A 23,169-nucleotide genomic window follows, 5' to 3' on the forward strand; every position below is an offset into this window, starting at 1 on the left:
TTGGGTTGTCAAGATGACAACTTTCAAGAGTGGAACAAGTCAGAAACATTAGTGAAGTCTGCTCTGGCCTCCAGAAGAAGATGAGACAGGCATTTGCTATGATTAATCTGAAACAATTCCTGTAATCCCAGTGCCTGAAAGACTGAAGCAAAAAGACTGCCAGGAGTTTTAAGGCTATCCCCCTAAGGTACAGTTTGAGACCCTGTCTCTGAAACAAAACCAAAATTCTGAAGTTGTGAATATTCTGCCATAATAAAATAGCATAGCGTGGGCACCTTACACAAACCAGCAGGCTTTCTAGCACTCCCCAAGCTGAGGTCTTGGCATGCTTCTCCAGAGCTATCCCTCTCTTGGTTTTCAGGTCCAGAGAGGCTGCTTATCAGCCTTTGTTTTCTCATCTTACGGTACATTCATGTTAGTGTACAACAAACTTAACGGTCTCACTGTAGCCTAATTACCTCCTTAAACACCCATACTACTTCCATACTCTGGGGTGCTGAGGGTTAGGACTTCAACATGTGAATCTTAGTGAAGAGGGTTTGGCCCAGTGACAATGTAGTGCCATTTTTCCTAGTGACTTGAGGTGCAACTTCAGAAAGGCTTTGGCTTCTTAAGTTCTATAGTGCAAACAAGCCAGGACAAATTTTTGTCTCACTACAAACTTAAATTATTGCGGGCTGGTAGTACAAATTAGTGGGAAATGGTCTAGTATGTTCAAGCCTCTGACTTTGACTTCCAGCATCTCATGCCAAAAAAAAAAAAAAACAAAAACAAAAAACTTTTTATTGTGGCTAAAGACAGATTTTACTCACTTGACCATTTCTGAGTGAGTGGTATAGTATATAATATACTGAAAGCATATTTAGAATACATTGCTACCATCTGTGTATCTCTAGAACTTTCCATTATGAAATGAAAAACTACCTATTAAAGAACTTCTGCCAACTATGACACATGACTGTAGTTCCAGCTACTTGGGAGACTGAGAGCTAACCTGGGCTATATCATGAAACACTCATTCCTCTGTACTCCCAGCAAAACTGTTGCCATTCTCCTTTCTGCCCCATGAGTCTGACTCATGTGCCTCAGTAAGTGGATTCATTGTTGATCTTGCCTGGCCAATTTCTCCAAGCATATTGCCTCTATTTATATATTTAATTTTTTAGAACACTGTGCGTGTGTGTGTGTGTGTGTATGTATGTATGTATTCATATTCATTCTACCAGTTCTGTCCCTCTAGAGAACCCTGACTAAAGAGATTTTCATACCAGAAGTAGTTCTAGAGCAACAAAAGTATAAGGGTGAATTTTTCTTAAATATTTAGAATAGGCTTCCCAATTTGCCAGCATCTACAGTTACTGAAGCCTCTCGTTACTGAAACCTTTCCTAGATGCTCAGAGAACACTGAAAGCCCATGGTGTTAACTATTTCACAAACTTATCAAAATAAGTGCATTTGATTATCCTGGGAAATGTCTAATTAAGTATTTTAATTAAAGCTAATTAAAAATAGAAACAAGAATAAAGACTGGCCATCAAAGTGTTAATTTATGGCACATATATTAGCTTTATTATTAAGATTTAGAGTTAACATTTGTTCATTGTTTTGTTTTTGAGACAGTATCTCTGCTAGTTTTTATGTCATCTTGACACAGCTAAAGTCATGGTGTGTGTGTGGGGGGGGGCGTTGTTGTTTTGTTTGGGGTTTTTTGTTTTGTTGTTTTGTGTTGGTTTTTTTGAGACAGGGTTTCTCGTGTAACCGTAGCTGTCCTGGAACCCACTCTGTAGACCAGGCTGGCCTTGAACTCAAAGATCAGCCTGCCTCCACTTCCTGAGTGCTGAGATTAAAGGTATGTATCACCACCACCCAGCTGCCAAGACTCGTTTTTGAAGACAGAACACTTCAGTTGTAAAATGTCCACACCACATTGGCCTGTGGGCAAGCCTGTGGTGCATTTTCTTGATTGATGGTCAATTTGGGAGGATCTAGCAGTTCCCCCACTGGACTGTTGGTCCTGAATGCTAATGAAAGCAGACTGGTCAAGCCATGGGGAGCAAGCCAGTAAGTACTCCTTCATGGTCTCTCTTATCACATCACCTTCTGCCTAGAGTTCCAAACCCTGGCTTCCCTCAGTGATGGACTGTAATAAGGATGTATTAGCAAAGTAAACCCTGCCCTCTCCAAGCTGCTGTTATCAGGGTGTTTTAGCACAATAGAAGACTAAGACTAGGGTCTCACTGTATAGCTCTGGCCAGCCTGGAACTAGCTATGTAGACTAGGCTGGCCTGGAACTCAGAAAGATCCACTTGCCTCCCAAGTGCTTGGGATTAAACATCTACATCACATTAGAAAAATAATATGCCTGGCTTGGTATTAATTTTTAAGTCTGGTTACACTATACTGGGCACTGTCTTTTATTTGTGGGAAGTGAGTTTTTCGGTAGCAGGAACAGTTGTTTCCAGGTGAGCTCTATTGTGCTTTGGACGAGAACTATTGTGTTCTCTTGTCAGTTGGAGAGTCCAGGGGAACTCCTTTCTAGTGACCAGCTTTATTTTTGGATTGTAGTTAGTAAGTGTAATTTTAGTTGTGACAATAATGTTCAGGATGCATGTGAAGGTGTAGCTATAATGCAGATTAAAATTAGATATGCTTCCTTCCTTTGGCTCACAATCTAAATTTAGTAGACAAGAATTTTCTTTCCTGGATGTCATTAAAAATAGAAAATACCCATCTGTCTAGATTGGATTATAGAGATGTGCCTGCAGCCCTAGAGCCAACTGGCTTCTGTCCAGCTTTAAGATTCTAAGAAAAATAAATGTTCTTTAACACAGAGACCAAGAGTTCCAGTTAATGTTGACCTTGAATTGTCTTCTAAGTTTGTGAACCCGAAGAAGACTTGGAAAGATTGAGATTTGAGAGTAATTGAAAAATGATATAGTACTGCTTTGTCCCAGAAGAATTTGGCTTTGTGGTAAAACCTAATTTTATGAATTACTTGCAGTATAAGAAAGTTACTTCTGAAAGTATTAACTTCACTTACATTGCTGAACTGGTAAAGCGTACTTCTTGGGATTATTAAGAAGACCATCAAGTATTGAAACATATTTGAAGTGCTTTTCTTCAGTGCTTAGAGTCCAGACCCATTTTTAAATGGTGATAGTTGTTATTATTGCTGATTGTTATGCCTTCTGGTTCCTCTTATTTAATTTTTTTTTGCCTGCCTGGCATGGTGACACACTTGTGTAATTACAGCACTCAAAAGGCAGAGACAGGTAGATCTCTTTAAGTTCCAGACCAGACCAGGTAGAGCTATATATTAAGAACTTGTCTCAAAAATAACAAAAAAAAAAAAAAGAAAGAAAGAAATGAAACTACAAACTCTGAAAAAAAAATGTCAGCTTAGATAAAGAAATAAAATTTTAATTTGGATCTTAGGTTATGATAATACATCTAAGGGTGTTTGGAGTCATGAAAGTTAAGTGGAAGAGGGCTGAAATTCATTGCCAAAGGATACCTATATTCAGTGTAGCAGCAGGGAAACGGCCTGAGAGAAAGCTATCAGTGCAGGGACAAGAACTGAGAAAAGAAAGCCATAGAATTCGATCATCAGGCTTATTACCCCTGTCTCATACTCTTCTCAATTCATTAAAAAGGTAATTTATATCAGATGGTGAAAAGGCTGGGGTTCAATGAATTGGGGGTGTAGATATAGATCAGCCCACTGTTTATATAACCCCCTATGGCTCTTCAGTTCCCTTACTACACAAAACCAGTTCTCCTACCACCTACTTCCTTCTTACCAATCTAGGTGTCCTGCTTCTCTTTAACTACCTTCTTGCTGTTGCTTAGACACACCAGACAGGTTGACTCATGGCCTGTACTCTTGCTGCTTCCTCTGTGTAGAATAATGGAGTTCCCTCATGGCCAAAAAGTAGAACCCTAGGATTCAGATATGTTATGCATCAGTGTATACAGCAGCACTAGTCACAACAGCCAGCAGGATGAAATAACTGAAATGCCCATCCATGAATGACCCTATACACCCATTAGTATACACATACAATCATATTCTCCTCTGTTGTAAAAGGAAACTAAATGCTGACACATGTAACAATAAGTAAACTTTAAAGACATCTTACTAAGTAAAATAAGTGAGGCACAAAATGGCACATATTATATGAATCCATTTAAGAAAATTCAATGTCCCAGATTTCACATATATTCTGACAGTCCCAGTACATAGGAGAATTATAGGCTTCAGACTAGCCTGGGTTACAAAATACAATCGTTTCTCAGAAATAACACATACACACACAAAAGATTTTAACATGCCTTGTTAACAGACATGTGATTTCTCCATATTCATTACTTGCACCTAAGTTTGGAGTGTTCAACCTAAGCCAAGGTACTAATGATAATGCTTACATTTTATTTATTTGTATTTGTTGAAGCAAAAGCTTTTCTTAACCAAATTCTGTACAGATCACGTTGTAATTTGGGGACTATCTGCATATGTTTTCTCTGTTTTTTCCACATGGGAATGTGTATTTATCACTGCTCTGGAGGCAGTGTAGATAAGAGCTTCTAGAAGAGGCTCTGGAAGAATGGAGCCTATAAACAAGATGGACTCAAGTCTTATGCAGTAGACAATATTATTCAGAGTATCGGCCAGTTTATACTCCAAGAGTTGAGAGGAGTCATATTAGTAAAGCATACAATCATAGGGACAAGCTACATCTGACAAAAACATGTTTTTCTGCAGAGGCCTATAAACAACTAGCAATAGCCAGCTGTAATGCATAGTCTGAAGTAAACTCACTCCTCTCCATTACACCTGGAGGGGCGCAAAACCATGATCTAAGAGCGAGTCTCTGTTTTTAAGGACACCAAGGTCACAAGATTCTTGACATTTTCTCACAAGCACTCAGGTATTTCCTCACTGGACCCCATTCTTGGACCACGTTCCAACAGTATTATTTTTCATCTTAATTTTCCGAAGTTTTGTTGTTTTTAACGACTGTGAGTGTTTTACCTACAATATGTATGTCTATGCAACACATTTGTGCAGTGCCCAAGGCGGCCAAAAGATGTGAGATTCCCTGGGACTAGAGTTAAAGGCAGTTGTGAACTGCCAAGTGGGTCCTGGGAAACAAACTCAGGACTTCTGCTAGGGCAGTATCTTCATTTGGGTTTCTATTGTTTCATGGTGATTAATAACTTGGGAATAAAGGGTTTATTTAATCTTATACTTCTGCATCACACTCCATCACCAAAGAGAAGTCAGGGCAGAAACTGATGCAGAGGCCATAGAGCAGTGCTGCTTACTGGCTTGTTCCCCCCATGACTTGCTCAACTTCCTTTTTTATAGAACCCAGGACCACCAGCCCTGGGGTGCCACACCCTCAATGGCTAAGCCCTGAACATCAATCAGTAATTAGGAAAATATATCACAGGCTTGCCCACAGGTCAATCCGATGGAAGCATTTTCTCAATTGAGGTTCCCTTTTCCAAAGTGACTCTAGCTTGTGTCAAGTTGACATAAAAATTAGCCAGTACAAGCAGCAAGTGTTCTTAACTGCTAAGCTATCTCTCCAGTCTTTGTTTTTGTGTTTTTAGGATGAATTGGAAACAGGAGGAGTGTTTTGATGTTGTAAATGTGCTTGCTGATTAAGGAATAGGGCACATCCCTACAAACCCAGGAATTATCTAACTTCTGCTAAAACGACAACCAGCCCTTTGTATCTCCAGTTCCAGACTGAGTAATTGCTTTCAGCATAATAGCAATTACCACAGACAGTGAACATTTAATAACTAGATTGGATACATTCCTTCGGCAGTGCACTAATAGGAAAAACACCACCAAAGTAATTCTCCCCCACATCTGACCTGCCTATTTCTCAGTTTACCAGCATTGTGTCTGTATCTTGCTGCCTCATCTTAGGAATTTCAAAAACTATAATATTCCAGGTTATTGGTCCTTCAAACTGTTTGCTATGTAGCATTGAACTTTTCTAATATGATTAAAGAAGTCTTATAATATCCCAGAATTTCTGGGTGAGAAAGGCACCTTCAAAGGCATAGATGTGGATTTCTGTCATTCTCAGTTTCAGCTGCGCTCCCTGTTGATCACGCCACAAAAGTGAGTGATGTCAGCAGCTAGCTCAAACTTAAGAGATCGGTCCTTTATCCTTCGAGGCTCATAGTTAAGACCTTGTTCTAATGAACACACTCGGGGCACAATATGTTGTGTCCTCCAGGTATGGGGGTGGAAATGTGCAGGCCGGAAGCAGGAAAGAGGGCAGTCGCTTTCCCTTTCTTCTCAGGTACCCAGGCTTGTCCAGCATGGAACCGAAGCCAAACCCGACCACTTGAGTTCCCAGGAAGGTTTGTCCCATGAACCACACACCATATTTCCCCATAGGTCTTCATTGTTGCATTGGACAGCACTGTCTCAGACTTCTTAGCATTGGCTGCAATTCTGGCCCAAGAAGTCAGCACTGCCTCAGAAGCAGATGTCACAATGGTGGTGCTAACTTCCTCATAGAGCAGAAGAGGATCAGTGAGGGCAGTATCTGCAACTCTGGTACAGTGATGATTTCCAGGGGAACTGTTACCTGAGACTCTACCCTCAGTTCAGTCTTCTTTTTTTTTTTTTTTTTTTTGAGATATCTTCAGCCTGGCCTCTTTGGCTGAGTCAGTAACATTCTTCAACTCAGGCTTCCTGCAAGTGTGCCCTGGTGTCTCAGTATCTTGTGCTTTTTTTCTCCTTTGGTTTACAACCGTTATCTTTCTTGGACTTTTTTGTTTTTTCCCAGTTGCTTTAGTGTTGGCAGAAGATGTGCTTGATTGACTAGGCATCTGATATTCCACTTCTTCCCTCTGTTCTTCTGTGTTCCCCTTCTTGCTTCCAGCAGTCTCCATCTTGAGATTAGATGAAACCTGCGAAAGAAAGTTCTTCCAGCTTCCAAATGAGCTCTGGCCTCAGATGCTCAGGCAGTTTGGGAAAAGCCAGTGAGGCCACCCGAAGTTCCACCTCTGCTCATTGTGATCACTGAACACTAGGAGTAGCCTCTTGTGTGAAGATAAAACGTGTCCGATGTCTTTTGCTGCAAGTAGGTCCTGGTGCAGGAGTATAACATCTCCAGATACAACAGTTGCTAGTCCTGTCACTAACACAGCAAGGTCATAGCCAGTTCAGCAGTCAACTGTAAAGACTTAGTTTGTGCCTGTAGCCTCTGCACGTCCTCTTCCCTGGGTTGTAGTGTTTAGTACTTGGGTTTGTTTTCTGCTGTTGTAAATTTTTTTCTGCACTCATGTGTATTTATTTATTTTTAAATTGTTAGCCCAAGTGCAAATCTTATTAGCCAAATTGAATCTATTAACTTTGTGTGTGTGTGTCTATTTTTTATTGGATATTTTATTTACTTACATTTCAAGTGTTATCTCCTTTCCCAATTCCCCACACACACACACACACACACACAATAAACCCCTTATCCTAGTCCCCCTCCTCCTGCTTCTACGAGGGTGTACCCCCACCACCCACCACCTTCTGCCTCCCTGCCCTCACATTCCCCTACACTGGGGCATCGAGCCTTCACAGAACTAAGGGCTTCTTCTCCCATTGATGCCCATCAAGGCCATCCTCTGCTACATATGGAGCCTGATATAGCTAGCTGTCTCCTGAGAGGCTCTGCCAGAGCCTGACATATACAGAGGTAGATGCTTGCAGCTAACCATTGAACTGATCATGGGATCCCCAATGGAGGAGTTAGAGAAAGGACTGAAGGAGCTGAAGGGGTTTGCAACTCCATAGGAAGAACAACAATATCAACCAACCAGAGCTCCCAGGGTCTAAACCACCAACCAAGGAGTACACTTGGAGGGACCCATGGCTGTTGTAAAATATTACACCAAATCTAGCTTGTGAGGGGAAAAAAAAGAAGTCATGGCATTCATGATGATTGAAGGTTGTCTGTTTAATTTTCTGCATCAATGTGGACATGTTATACTGCTTTATTAATAATCCCATTATCTACTACTAGATCTCTCCTCCAATAAAAGGTCATTTTATTATTGTACTTTAAATTATGTTCTAAATATGTCTGTATTCTTGTTTGCTAATCCGTTTTTGAAATGGGTCTCAAACTCTTAGGCTCAAGCCATCTTCTTGCCTTGGCCTCCTGAGTATCTAGAACTATAAGCACACTACAGTGCTGACTGTACACCGGTAGGGTTGATGTGGGAGTAATGACATTTCTGCTGATGATGCCACAGGCCTGTAATTCCACCATTCAGAGACAGAGGCAAGAGGATACAGGGCTTGAGGACCCATGTGATTAATTTAATAGTAAGGCCCTGTCACAAGCCCCTGCTTCACTTGAAATTTCTGATGTTTATTGACAGTTATATTAATTCTTAGACATTCACAAAGTACTTATAGACTTCTATAATAAAATATAGTTGTATTTCAAGACAAAAACAAAAGGAATTCCTTATAAACATACTTTGGGAAAGACTTTTATACATTTTTTTTCTGAGACAGGGTTTCTCTGTAGGCTACTACCATGTTCAGCATCAATTATTTTCTTCCTCATTGAATCACATGATTCAAAGGAAAAACATTTTTGATAAAAATCATATATATCTCAGTCTAAAATGCCTAAATATGCTAATGTGATGATTAAATATACATATATTAATATATTTCAGACCTTTAAACATTCAAGTATTTACGGACCTAGAAGAATGATACTTTATATCTACATTTAATATATATATGTATCTCTACACATACACACATGAAACAGTTGTCAACAAATATGACCCAAGACATACTTTAAATGACAAATACAAGTTGCATAATTTATATTGTACAATTTCATTTTCATTTAAGAAAATATCATGCTTGATATGCAAAGAAAAAGGGTTGGAATGTCATACAGTTGTTGACTGTGAAGAACCCTAGTCACTGTCCTCAGACTGAGCCGAATCAGTTCTTGAGATAAAGATTCATATGAAAATGACTTGCAAGAAAGAACTAAATAAAGTAAGAAAGCGGGACTGGGAGGAGAGCAAGGCTTGGCCCCAAACAGAGGAATAACATTAAGAAAAGCCAGGTGGACAGCTAGAGTTAAACCAAGCCAATGACCATAAAGTAGACTGGTTCTTGTGTCCTTGGGACCTCCCATGCATGTAAGGGTAGGTCAGGAAGTGTCTGTACCCTGCATGAAGTCACCTTACAGAGACTTGCAGGTATTGGGTGTAGGAGCTTGGGGTTGGGGGGTGGGGGATGTGGACAGGTCCCTGGCAGCAGTTGTGGCTGACACCAAATGTTGAAGATTTGAAGCTAGGGACTTAGTTCTTTTCAAATAAACAAATTGAGTTTAAGCCATCCAGGGCTAGCTATTATGGTAGTCCCACAGAAATTTAGGCTGATTTCTGTGCTCCCATTTTAGGTTGCAATCCTTATTTTGAGAATATCCTGTCTGTGTTGTGGTATTGCCCAGATCTACATGGTCCACAATACTCAAAATGATGTTCATATTCCTGTTAGAAGAATAAGGAAAAGGCAGAGAAAGGACACATTAATTCTGATAAGAACCAGTCCTAGAAATTACATATATGACTTCAAGCCCCATTGACTGTGATGTAGTTTCATGGCTACCTCTGATTGCAAGGGAAAATAGTTTGATTCTGCTTGGTCTTGTGCCCAGCTAAAATGGATTGTTATACAACGGTTTCTATAGAAGGAAAGAACATGTATCATGAACCATCTGTAGACATCCTCACTTTGTATTTTACAAGGATATTCATTTTGTTTTTAGTTTTCACAAGCACACATTTAATTGTGTCATGGGTTGGGTCTCTAGGAAGCAGATTTTGAGACAGAATTTCGTGTGTGAGATATTAAAGAGTGGCCATAGGTCCAACCACTGTAGGAGTGATAGGAATGAAGTAGGATTTGGCAGGAGAAGCTGAGCTATGGTGCTGTTCTGACAATAGCCATCACCGACTGCATGGAGAGCCCTAGAGCTGCTATCCTTGCACAGTTGCTCTGCATCAAGCTGGAGTGGAATGTTTGATTGTGTATATTCTTCAGTTTTTGTCTACCCAGATTTGCTACAAAAGTTGCCCCAAGAAGCAGCTAACAGGGAATTCTTACTAGGGAGTGTAAATAATGTCTGATTTGTGATTGGGACCCACAAAGAAAGCTAGGGAAAATGGAGGATACAGCATCATCGTTTCTGCCGCTCATTGGGTTTAGGCTGCCATGGGAACAGCCTGACCCTGTGGCAAGGCCACTTTGCTAGGTGACCCGGCCCCACAGGCTCTGAATTTGCCCTTTCTTGAAGGAGATTGAAGTGGCACATTCTATATTTGTCACAAATTTATTTAGAAGTAATGAATACATTTTATTTACTCATTTTATAAATTAGAAAGCTAAATATACTTATTTTTTTTCACCCAGATTTCTTAAGCAACTACTGTCTGACACTGGAGATGAAGAAATTTTAAAACGACGTCTCTCTCCTCCTGGAGTTTTTGTTATATCTGGAGATAGATGGTAAATAAGTGAATTCCTAATGTGTTAAGTAGTTAGGGTTCTTCTCTGACAAGGTGGTCTGATTGGATGTTAAATGAAATTATGAACTAGACATGCGGGTCTTTAGGAGAAGAACATTTCAAGCTGAGATTTCAGTAAGTGCCAAGGCAGCTATGTGTGGTATGTTGGTATGTTTGAGAACAGCAAGGAGGCTGTGTGGCTGGAGTCAGCTAGAACAGTAGGATGGTAGAGTGAAGAATGGCAGGAGAGTCCTGGACATAGGGCTGATGGTCAGGTCATGTGAGACCTTAAAATCCATGCAAAGAGAATAGAACTACAGGAGATATGATGAAATCTGTCATGTTTTTAAGAGATCACTTTGTTTGTTGTTTTGTAAGTACACTGTAGCTGAGCAGTGTGAATATGTGCAGTCCTTAAAAATGAACAAGATTGTGAATAGGTCAAGTTTTTTAGAGGGACTGGTTGGGATTCAGTTTTCTTTTTTTTTTTTTTTTTTTTTTTTTTTTTTTTGGTTTTTCGAGACAGGGTTTCTCTGTATAGTCCTGGCTGTCCTGGAACTCACTTTGTAGACCAGGCTGGCCTCGAACTCAGAAATCCGCCTGCCTCTGCCTCCCAAGTGCTGGGATTAAAGGCGTGCGCCACCACCGCCCGGCTCGGGATTCAGTTTTCAATTCAGTCAGTTGTCAGTGCCAGTTGGCCATACTCACAGAGATATCAAGTAGGAAGTTGGAGAAAAGATAAAAGTAGGGCAAAAAACCTAATGTGCAGCTTAAAATCTTAGAGATTGTTGTTAGTATATATAGTTGATATTTAAAGCCTTGAGCATAACCAGGAATTATGTCATGTGCCTATAATCCCAACCCTTGGAAGGCCAAGGCTAGACATTGCTAGTTTAAGGCCAGTCTGACTACACAGTGAGTTCAAAGCCAACCTGAAATACAAAGCAAGATCCTGTATCAAAAAAAAAAAAAAAAAGGAAATAAAAAAGTCATGACTGTGTATGAAAGGCAACTTTTTTATAATGAGTGTTTGTCTTAGTTTGAACTTTATTACTGTGAAGAGACTCCATGACAAAGCAACTCTTAAGAAAAGGAAACAAAACATTTAGTTGGGGCTGGCTTACTGTTAGTAGTTTTTGTTTTAGTTTTTTTAAGGGAATTTTTTTTAAACTGGCTTCTCTAACTTTAATTTCAAGTTTTATTATACATAGTAATTAATAATGTTCAAGCCAGCTTCAAGTATGATGCTAATGTTCTTCCACTGAATTATGACATAGACAAATCTTCACTTTTGTGCAACGCCATGAGCAAGTTGACTTCCACAACTCCTGTTCCAGAGATTTATGAATAAATATTAGCTCATAGATTTACTTTCTTATTTAATTTCTATTTTTTGTCTATAATTTACTCCCTTTTATTTTCTTGCAATTATTTTATAATTACTTTCATTCTTATTTTAATATTAAATTTATGTATCTTCTGTGTTATTTTCCTTTGTTTATTATTATTTTTATTAGATATTTTCTTTATTTACATTTCAAATGTTATCCCCTTTCCTAGTTTCCCCTCCAAAAATCCCCTATTCCCTCCACCCCACTCTGCTCCCCAACCTACCCCCACCCCCACCCCCATTCCTGGTCCTGGCATTCCCCTATACTGGGGCATAGAGCTTTCACAGGACCAAGGGCCTCTCCTCCCATTTGACCGACTAGACCATAAAATTTATTTATTTTTATGTATGTGAGTGCACTGTGGCTGTTTTCAGACATATTAGAAGAGGGCATCAGATCCCATTACAGATGGTTGTGAGCTATCATGTGGTTGCTGCGAATTGAACTCAGGACCTCTGGAAGAGGAGTCAGTGCTCTTAACTGCTGAGCCAGCTCTCCAGCCCTTTTTTTAATAAGTGTGTTATAGTTTTCCTTTTGCCCAGCTAGCTCCCAAATAATTGAGACCAGAGTATTTTATTTAGCTATCAAGCTTTAAGGGCACAACAACTGAGAAGTATTACTCTATTTTAATCCTCTAATCTGGCTACCTCCCAGCCACAAATCATGAGATACTTAGATTTTTATTACTGATCTGACTCTCTGGGTCCCAGGTGTTTTGCCTTATGGTGTCTCCTGGACTTTCTCCCGAGATTAACCCCCCTGGCTAAGCCTTACTGCCTCTTTCTCTCCTGGAAGGAAGCCCAGCCCTAGTTTCTCCCCTGCTCAGTCATTGGCTGATCAGCTAGTTTTACTGACCAGTCAGAAAATAATTGGGGCCGGGCGTGGTGGTGCACGCCTTTAATCCCAGCACTCGGGAGGCAGAGGCAGGCGGATTTCTGAGTTCGAGGCCAGCCTGGTCTACAAAGTGAGCTCCAGGACAGCCAGAGCTATAAAGAGAAACCCTGTCTCGAAAAACCAAAAAAAAAAAAAAAAAGAAAAGAAAAGAATTGGGGAGCAATGTTTACACAACATTGAGACAGGATATTCTCAGAATAAGGATTGCAACCAGATATGGGGGCACAGAAATCAACATTTAAATGACACAGTGCACAATAATGCTATGCCTATAGCTTAGATTTCAAAGGTTTAGTCCATTATTGTCATGGTGGGAAGGAAGCATGGCAGCATGAAGGCAGACATGGTGCTGGAGGAACCGAGACTTCCTCATCTTGATCCACAGGCAGTAGAAGAAGACTATATCACACTGACTAGGCTTGAGTATATATGAATCCTCAGAGCCCGCCTCCACGGTAACATACTCTCCAACAAGGCCACACATACTAATAGTGCCAATCCCTATGAGCCAAGCATTCAAATAAAGAATCTATGGGGCCATACCTATTCAAACCACCACAAAAATGAAGAGGTCTCAGAAATCTGGTAAAAAACATCCCATTGCTTGGAGGCTGAGTCTTGAAGGAGAGAAGATGGGGTCTTAGGAATAAATAAGAGATACTTTAAGAAGAATATGATCACTGGGACTGTCCTTGATGTTGCTAAGGAAATCAGTGAAGACTTTTTTTGGCTGGCATTGCTGGCATAGGGATCATTAATACTGACTAGTAGTGTTTCCTGTAAGGAGTAGACAAAGTGGATTGGTTGGTATGAATGAAAGACAAACTGAAAGTAGCCTGAAAAACAAATCTTTTAAAGAGTTGTTTTGAGACAAACAGTATGGAATGAGCCACCATTGGACCTTGTAAAGAGTTACACTGTGAAGAACAGAAAGGCCAGCATAAAAGCTGTAACAACATTGGTGGAAAGTTGGGAAGAATAGCAGTTCATCTGGTATTGTTCACTACCCATTAGAGAAAAGATGGTTGGTATCATTGCAGGAATTAGATAACTGTGAACCATGTGAGGGTGATGCATAAATAGGAAGCATGCTCAGCTCTATCAGTAAAATGGAAACAAAGTAGTATACAAGGCAACTGGAATGATTGGCTATATGTGGAAGCGCTTTACTGACTGAATGACATTTGCCCTTAACTGAAGTATGGAGTGTTTGTGGAAAGATGAGGACGTAAACCAGTGCTCTAGGAAGTTGAAAGCTTTCTAGAATGGACTGGGGAATGAAGTGGAAGTGACCTTGTGAGGTCATGGATGAAGAATCTGGTCAGTCAGCACATTTGTGTGTGTTGGCCTTCTTCAGCCATATTTCATTGCTCAGCTGCAAGAATAGGTAGACAGTTACATTATTACCAAATAATAATAAAGTGCATTATTCACTGTGAAAGCTCTTTTCAGGAGGTTCGTGTTATGTGAATGGTTTTTAGAATTTTAGCCTTTTAATTACATCTGATTTGGAAGGCTGAATGCAGTAAATGACAGTTATTAAAAAAGAAAAAGAGTTGCATGGCATTATTCCAGACAAGGTTTTTGGATGAAAATTATAGGGTCTAATTCCAGCTAATGTAAGCAGAAAAAGAATTCTTTGGAGGCTGTCAAGGAATTCACAGCTGATGAAAAGTTTGAAGACTCTGGTCCAAGAATCAGGCAGGAAGAAGGGGAGTGGGGCCATCTGGAGTGGGTGCCGTGGCTTCTATCTGGGTTCCAGCTGCTTAGGGGGCTGAGGCAGTAGCTTAAAACCCCTCAAAAAGTCAGCTACCCGACCCATAATCTAGCTTTCAACTCTCATTAGTTATCTGAAATAAAGGGTCAGGTTTAGCTGAATGTGGTGGCACACACCTGTAATCCAAGCCGTGAATTTATGTGACCAACCTAGGCTCCACAGTGAGGCCTTCTATCAGATAACAAATCCCAGGTACAGGAGTCACAGCTTTATGTTCTCTATGTGTAAAGCTTTGCTCTCTAACTGAAGAGCAGGTTGACATTTCTGTCTGAGAATTTTATTATGGGTCTTCTCATTCAGTGAGACAGTAGAACCTTTACAGTGACCGGATACCCTCTGTGCTTGTCTGACTTGTTAAGTTTGTCCAAAGGGTGAGTTGTAGTTTTAAGAACATTGGGTTATAAGACCCTTTTGTGCCTTCCTCCATGTTTCTGAAGGCTACTGTGTTGTATGGAGCTTATAGACTGGTCTCAGGCTTTCTAAGCAGATGGATGATGAGATGCCAGAGGCACTGTGTTTTGTTGCATCACTAGATCTCCAACAGCAATATTGATTCTTCTTGAAATGGCCTGAACTCTTAAGACCATTAGTACCTGAATTAAATGTGCAGGTTGACCTAAGGATTAGAGACAGAGAGTGTAGTGATTGTTGGGTGTGGATGATTTCGCCTCTTGATTTTGAGCATATCAAGAACAGTTCTTTGCAGGAAATCCACCAGTATTCCTGCCTTCTCTATATAATGCCATTGCCTCTTTGTGGCTGATTTGACCTCTAGTGGTACAAGATCAGCTTCCCTGGTGCTGGGATTACAGGGATGTATCATCATGCCCAGCTTAATCTTTTTTTAATCAGTAAAAATGAAAATTGTTACCTACGCTTATTATAATTAAATCCTTCCTTGTTCTCCCCCTCGCTTTCTTTCCCTCTCCCCTCTGCCCCTCCCTCCCTCCCTTTCTTTCTGTTGCTCACTCTTCCCCCTCCCTCCCTCCCTACTCTCTCCCTCCTTTGACCCCTAAGGTCTCACTATATATATATATATGGTCACTCATTATGTAACCATTTATCAGTTATCAGCCATTTATCAGTTGAGAGCAACACCACGTGTTGTCTTGGTGACTTTTCTATTGCTGTGATAAACACCAAGGAAACTTATAAAAGAAAGTATTAAATTAAGCTTAAAGTTTCAGAGGGTTAGAGTTCAACGTTCATGATGGACAGTGAAGGCATGGCAGGAAGAACAGCTGAGAGATCACATATCCTTAAAATTAAACAAACAAACAAACAAGTCAGGAGGCAGAGAATGATGGTTGCTGGAGCTGGAACATGCATGGCCTCTTTGTTCAATTGCATCTTCACCCTTTCTGTTTTCAATGGTTTCCTTCACTGCCTAAACTTGGCTGTCTTAGAACTTGCTCTGTAGACAGGCTGCCCTTGAACTCAAAGATCTGCCTGTCTCTGTCTCCTGAGTGCTGGGATTAAAGGTACATACCAAAACACCTAGACACACCCTGTTCCCTTCATTTCTCATAAAATTGAAGTTTAACTGGGTGGTCCTGCCCTGAGGACACCATTCCCATTATTTTATTTAACACCAGGCTTTCCTTTCATCTGTTTAGCTCCATTCCACTTCCTGGTACCCCTTTCTCCTCAATTTTTACTTTTTACTTGCTCAGCTTGCTCCTTTTCATTATAGATCTTCTTAAGAGTGAACACTAATAACAACATAACAGAGTCAATACTAGGCTGTTTTGAGATTTCCTCTGCCTGTGGAATGAATCCAAAATTCTTCAATTTAGCCTCAAGCAGACAAGGGCAAAAATACCACAAGTATAGTCTCTAGGCCACAAACTGAAAGTCTTCTCTAAAACCTCTTGAGCATAAATTGCCTCCACACTCTGAGCAGCACAAAGGAGCAGCAGCAAATCACCTGAGCAGCAGGTAAACAGGTTAACTTGTTGTCTTAAATCCGGTTCCTAGTGCCCACATGTAGCTCACAACTTCCTGTAACTCCAGTACTAATGGTTTAATGCCTATTCTGAGCACTGTGGGCTCTCACACACTTGGCCCATATACATACATTCAGTCATGGGTGCACACATAGATATAAGTAATCCCCTCTTCTTACTTGTTTAGCCAACAGATACTTTATGGAAAGGTAATTTTATATAGCTTTAAACAATTATATAAATAATAATTTAACTAATGGTATAAAGGGGATTTCTGGGAACTGTAAAAGAACCAGAATCTTGTTGCTGTTGGTGAAGATTTCTAATATCAACAACAGACAAATCAAACAATAATGAAGAAAGTTTCTTGTGTCAAATCCTAAGAGAAAACACTCAACGTATAGCTCACAGAGATGGAAATTGTTGTATTTGGGGTATAAGATAGAGATGGTGGGAGAAGGGTCAGCCAGCAGAGAACTGTTTTTGGTTTTGATAGAGATTCTTATCATGTAGGCTAAATTGGTCTTGAACTCTCAGTCCTCCTGCCTCAATCTCCTGTGTACTGGGATGTGCATCACTTTGTCCAATAGACTACTGCTTTTCTTTAGAATCTTGACTAATTCTGTTTTTTTAATTGTGTATTTAAAGATAAATTAGAGAGGTTATACAGTGGCAGATGCCTGGATGGAGTGAGAGTATGAAGCAGTCAGTCCAGTCATGTGCTGCCGTTCTTGACCATATTTACCTGTTCAGATGCAGGCATAAAATAGGTAGAGGGTTGTGTAGTGCTGGTTTAGTTAATCTGCTCTATGTGAGACACACACACACACACACACACACCAGCTTAATTTTGATATGCCTTGACCAGCTTAATGGCTGGACACTTCTAAAACTCCCCACAGCCAGAAAACACTCCCCTCCAGCATTCCTGACTTAACACCTCCTAAATCTATATTTTATGTTTACCAGCCTGGCTCCTTCTGGGTGGCCCCTACCTTCGCTGCCCCTGGCGAGGATCTGGATGGTATAAAGGTCCATTAAGTGCACAAAAAGATGCTCATCATTTCTTTCAGAGAAAGGCATATCAAACTACAAGGTGTTTGTACTTCACACCTACTTGGATGACTAGAACTACAAAGGTATTTACAGGTTCAGATGAGGATGGGGGAAGAGGTGTATCTCAGATTGTGGCATGTATGAAATGGTGAATTCACTTTGGAAAATGGTCAGGTAATTATAAGTTAAAGAATTATCAGGTGACCTAGCACATCTAAGGAGTATATATCCAAGAGAAGTGAACACACACCTAGAAAAACTAATGCACAAATTTCATAGCAGCATTATTCATTTTAGTCACAGAACTAAATTAATAGATTAATGAAAACAGTGTTCTATACTCATACAGTGGAATGTGAAAAGTGAAAGCGCTGTAACTGCTTTCAGCAGCTCGCCTTTCTGTTTTGAGGAATTGTTCCTTCTTTCCTTAACTGTTTTGTTTCCAGCTTTTTGCAGATGAAACCTGGCAATACAGAGAAGCAAATTTGTCACATGTAGATCACAGTATTTTCAGGTTTTGTTTTTCCTGGTTAGTTCCAAACAGATGTAAGGTACCATGTACACAACACTCTTCTCTCAGTGTATGCAGGTGTCATAGACCTTAGGAGGGAGAACAGTGTGTTCTCTTAATTTAGTGTCTCTCTAGTCCTTGGTCTGGGGGTTAGAGACAGGGTCTCGTGTAACCTAGGCACACTCCAAATTCATTATGTAGCTGAGGCCTGCCTCAAACTCTTCCTCCTTGCCTCTCCTATGAGCCCTCTGCTTATGGGTGTGTGCTCTCCATGCCTGGCTTAGTTTAACTTTAATAATATTCAGGATTAAGCCATAAACACACTTCTTTTAGAAATGCTTTATACATACTCTATGGTAATTTTATGCTTTTCTTGGTGCTTGAAGCTGCTTCCCACTGTTAGGAAGCTGCTTCTGGGGATCTGTTGTTGGTCCATAAGAACACCATCTGCACCGAGCACAGCTTTTTCTTCCTCTCATGCTCCACATGGCAAGTGAGTCAGCACAACTCCCAGTGACATGCACACTTGACTCTAAAGTTTTTTGTATGTAATATTTTTCAATTTGTGCTCTATTTTGTAAGCAAACTGAGACAATTTTATAACTAACAATTTTGGAATATATAATAGTTTATAGGGCAAGTTTTATATCCACTAATTCATCTTATTGTCTACTGGTATCATAAAATACATATTACTAATATTAAATTTCTTTTTCAAAGCAGAATTAGAGCTCATTCAGAGATGTTGAGTATGATTTTAATCACTAGAGTTAAGAAACAGAAAGGAGCTCAAAAAGGAGACACCTATAACATAGGCATGGCCTTCACCAAGGAGAACTACCTATTACATTTTTAGTTGGTAAAACACATGATTACAATCCCCTTTTTCATGTTTCTTTAAACAAAACCCCAAAAGTAGCCTTAAGAATACAGGATTGCCGGGCGTGGTGGCGCACGCCTTTAATCCCAGCACTTGGGAGGCAGAGGCAGGCGGATTTCTGAGTTCGAGGCCAGCCTGGTCTACAAAGTGAGTGCCAGGACAGCCAGGGCTACACAGAGAAACCCTGTCTCGAAAAAACCAAAAAAAAAAAAAAAAAAAAAAAGAATACAGGATCTTTTTAAGCACATAATTTCCATAAATTTTGCTTTCTTTTCAAAATGAAACTTTCAATGTATTTATATTTCATTGAGTGTACTCTTACATATTTTTTAAGGATTTATTTATTTATCTTATGTGTGAGTACATTGTAGTTCTCTTCAGACACACCAGAAGAGGGCATCTGATCTCATTACAAATGGTAGTGAGCCACCATGTGGTTACTGGGAATTGAACTCAGGACCTCTGGAAGAGCTATCAAGTGCTCTTAACTGCTGAGCCATCTCTCCAGCAGCTGCCTCCACCCCACTTCCCCCACCCTCGACACTTACATATTTTTGTCAGCCTGTTTCCCTTTGAGTCTAATCAAGGGAACAGCCTTGTTTTGAAGTGTTGCTAACTGCAGTGTAGCAATGGTGGTGACACCTATTCTGTAGTCTTTCAAGCCTTCTTTTCTACCTGGTCTCTTCCACAGTCTTCTGAGGTTACTGAGCAGGAAGAAATTACTTATTTGTGATGGACTGAAAGTGGCAGCTAATTCTTTTTGCTTCATCACATCATTGCTAAGTGTCAGGGCAAGAGTACTCAGTTGTCTCTGTCCACTGCTGCTCCCCCTGCTGTGTCCTGGGCATTCTCTATAAGACACTTCATTTTATCCACATTCTCTTCAGACTTTCATGTTCCAACTCCTTACTCAGAATTCAATCAAGAGTAGCAAGTTTTAGTTTTAGAAGTAATCTCTTTTAGAAGATTTATTTTAAGTATGTGTGTCTGTGTGGGGCTTTGTGCACATGAGTGCAGGTGCCTGCTGAGGAGTCGCATCTCCTTAGAGATGGAGTTTCATATGGTTGTGAGCCACCCAGCAAAGGTGCTAGGAATTAAACATGGGTCTTTTGGAAAAATAATATCACTACTAACTGCTGAATGAGTTCTCCAGCTCCGAGAAATAGCAGTTTTCTTGTTGCTGTATTGAAAGACTTCTTGTGAAAGGAAAGTGTAAACAGTGTAGGTCAATAATCTCCCAGTTCTCCTGTATGTAGTGGGCTGAGGCGTGGGACACTTGTCCTGCTTGCTGCAGTTTTGCTTGCTCTCCCTCTTCACAGTTGTGTTAGGACTCTGTGTCTGTGTATCCCTGAGGCTGGAACAAAAAAGAGGTCAGTGAATAGTGTTAGTTGTCAGAGAAATACAAATTAGAGCTAAGATGAGAAAGATCAGAGAAATTTAAGCTTTCACAGTTGAGTCCTCTAAAGACTTCAGAGGGAGAAGCTGTTCTTCACTCTCCCAAAATTCTGGCAGGTGCTAGTGTCCTTGGCATTCCTTGATGAGCAATTGCATAATTCCAGTCTATGCCTCTGTTCCCCATGACTTCTCATGGCTGTCTCGTCTCTGTGTGGCTGTCTCTTAGGAGGACAGCAGTCACATTGGATGAAGAACCCACTGTACTACAGTATTTCTTTGCATTTATATCTTTGTACCTAAAAGTCTTACTTATAGACATTCATAGAGACCAGAGATTAGGACTTGAATATATCTTTTTTGGGAGATAAACCCATAACAGTTAATGCCTTTTGGGCTCTTTGCTTTCCCTTCTGTACATGTGATTTGGGTACCCACATACTTCCATACTAACTATGGAACCTGCTTTATACGTTCTCTTAGGTATTTCCTCAACATCATTTTTTATTATTTTATTTAGTTTAGGGTTTTTGTTTTGTTTTGTTTTTGTTTTTTGAGACAGGTTTTTTTCTGTGTAGCCCTGGCTATCCTAGAACTTGCTCTGTAGACCAGGTTGTCTCAAACTCAGAGATCTACCTTCCTCTGCCTCCTGAGGGCTGAGGAAGGCTTTTACCACCTCTGCCCCCACCTTTTTTTAAACATAATTTAAAGAAATAAAAGACTGAAAGCTCTGGGGGTTGGGTGGATCGGGGGTAGACACCTTTAATCCTAGCACATAGGAGGCAGAGGCAGGCAGATCTCTAAATTAGAGGCCAGCCAGAGATATATAGTGAACTGGTGTCTCAAAAGAACAAAAATGCTAGTCAAAAAAGTAGACAAATAGTAACTCTATAACTTAACAAAATTTGGCAGTGTTATTGCCAGCTTAAGAGATACACTGTTGGGTTTATAGAGGTAACTCAGCAATAAAGAGCACTTGCTCTTCCAGAGTTCCTGTTTAGTTCGTAGCGCCTGTGTCTAGCACTCAGAATTACCCATAACTCTAGTTCCAGGGGTCTGACACCCCCATAGGCACTGCAGACCCATGGCATAACACTCAGACTGATTTCAATATATACACACATGTCCTTGAATAAAAATTTAAAAGTACAGTAAAGTGTACAGTACAGGAGTTGCTAACATCCCTCCCTAAGAGATCTTTCTGGAAAAAAACTATTTTTTTGGTTCTTTTTCTTACTAATTTTACAGGGTTTTCACTTATTTTACTTACATGTTCTTTGTCAGATACACATATTACAAAATCTTCATTTTCTTGATGGCTTGCCTTTTCACTTTATTGCTTGAGACAAGGTTTCCATTATGTAGCTATGGCTGGCCTGAACTCAGAGACCTGTCTGTCTCTACCTCCTACATGCTAGGGTTAAAATTATGCACACCATGCTTGGCCTCTCCATCTTCTTAGTGATATTTATTTTGTTGGGGTCCAACAGTCACCCCACAAACCACACAAACATCCATCTCAGTCAGACAGGGATAGTTTATTGAACTCACATCCTGAAACTAATCAATCAGGGTCATAGCTCAGAACTCAGAGGCTGAGCCACTCCGATGAACATTTCTCAGTGCCAGCTCTTGACTCAAGCCATTTTAGATATAACAGTGCATATTGACCTTTAATTTGATGGATCCTATGTAAAGCTTTGTGGAATTTCTTAAGATTAACAACCCTCAGAACATAACAACATAAGTGATCAGCATGACCTTGCTATGAGTCAATTTTTTTTTTTCTGTGTCAATGACTGGCAGGCAAATTACAACAACAATATGAAGTAGCTGGCAAGGAAAAAAACAAAGTGCCTATAGCTATGCTGGGAAGGGGTGGAGAACAGACCTCAACAGTTTAAGAACTTAGGTTTTTTCTTTCCTTTTTCGGGGGAGGGTAGTTTAAGGTTTTTCAAGATAGGGTTTCTCTGTGAAGTCCTGGCTATCCTAGAACTCTCTCTGTAGACCAAGCTGGCCTCCAGCTCACAGTGATCTGCCTGCCTGTGCCTTCAGAGTGCTAAGATTAAAGGCGTTCACCACCAATGCCTGGCAAGAACTATTTTATAGTCATAGTACAACTGGACCCCATCACTTAAGAGGCTGTGGCAGGAGATCATATAATGAGGTCCTGACTTAGAAAAAAAAATTGTATCAGAGATGTTTGTGGTAACAACACCCACAATCTCGTGGTAGCAATAATAGCATTTTGCTGGAAAGTATGGGTTTTCTATAGTTTTTTAATTAGTCCTTTATGAGTGCTTTGCTTCATTTTCTCAGCGACAGGGCCTTATGTGTTTAACTTCAAACATACTATGAATGACCTTGAATTCCAGACAAACACCATCTTGCTTAGTTTCCATAGTACTAAGAATGAGCCGGGCGTGGTGGCACACGCCTTTAATCCCAGCACTCAGGAGGCAGAGGCAGGCAGATTTCTGAGTTCGAGGCCAGCCTGGTCTACAAAGTGAGTTCCAGGACAGCCAGGGCTATACAGAGAAACCCTGTCTTGAAAAACCAAAAAAAAAAAAAAAAAAAAAGAATGAATCCCAGGTTTCATGTGTGCTAGACAACCATGCTAATGCCTGAGCCACATCCCTATCCTTTAGGATACTCTTAATTTTAAGAAATTACCTACTCTGTCCATAATTCCCCAGAGTTTTCCTGTTTCTGTGAGTTTACTTTAAATTTACTTCATATATGCTGTGCATCTGTTG

At 40.3% G+C, this 23,169-nt stretch overlaps 1 protein-coding gene and 1 pseudogene across 5 annotated transcripts in view; one reads left to right on the plus strand and one right to left on the minus strand.

The window, feature by feature from the left end:
* Scai (suppressor of cancer cell invasion) overlaps positions 1 to 23,169 on the plus strand; it is a 120,202-nt gene that overhangs the window by 23,103 nt on the left and 73,930 nt on the right. For 3 of the 5 annotated variants that reach the window (XR_003835591.2, XM_021149052.3, XM_029472852.2), the window contains exon 3: positions 10,472 to 10,567. The exons of the other annotated variants lie outside the window; for them this stretch is intronic. Coding sequence is in view for 2 of the 3 variants with exons in the window: in XM_021149052.3 (XP_021004711.1) it covers positions 10,472 to 10,567 (96 nt within the window). In the remaining variant the exon portion in view is untranslated. The remainder of the gene's footprint in view (positions 1 to 10,471; positions 10,568 to 23,169) is intronic. 5 annotated transcript variants of the gene reach the window in all.
* On the minus strand, positions 6,184 to 6,921 carry LOC110283657 (developmental pluripotency-associated protein 4 pseudogene; annotated as a pseudogene).

The sequence above is a fragment of the Mus caroli genome, unplaced genomic scaffold (assembly GCF_978045245.1).
Source record: "Mus caroli unplaced genomic scaffold, Mus_caroli_1 scaffold_2, whole genome shotgun sequence".
NCBI classification, from domain to species: Eukaryota; Metazoa; Chordata; class Mammalia; order Rodentia; family Muridae; genus Mus; species Mus caroli.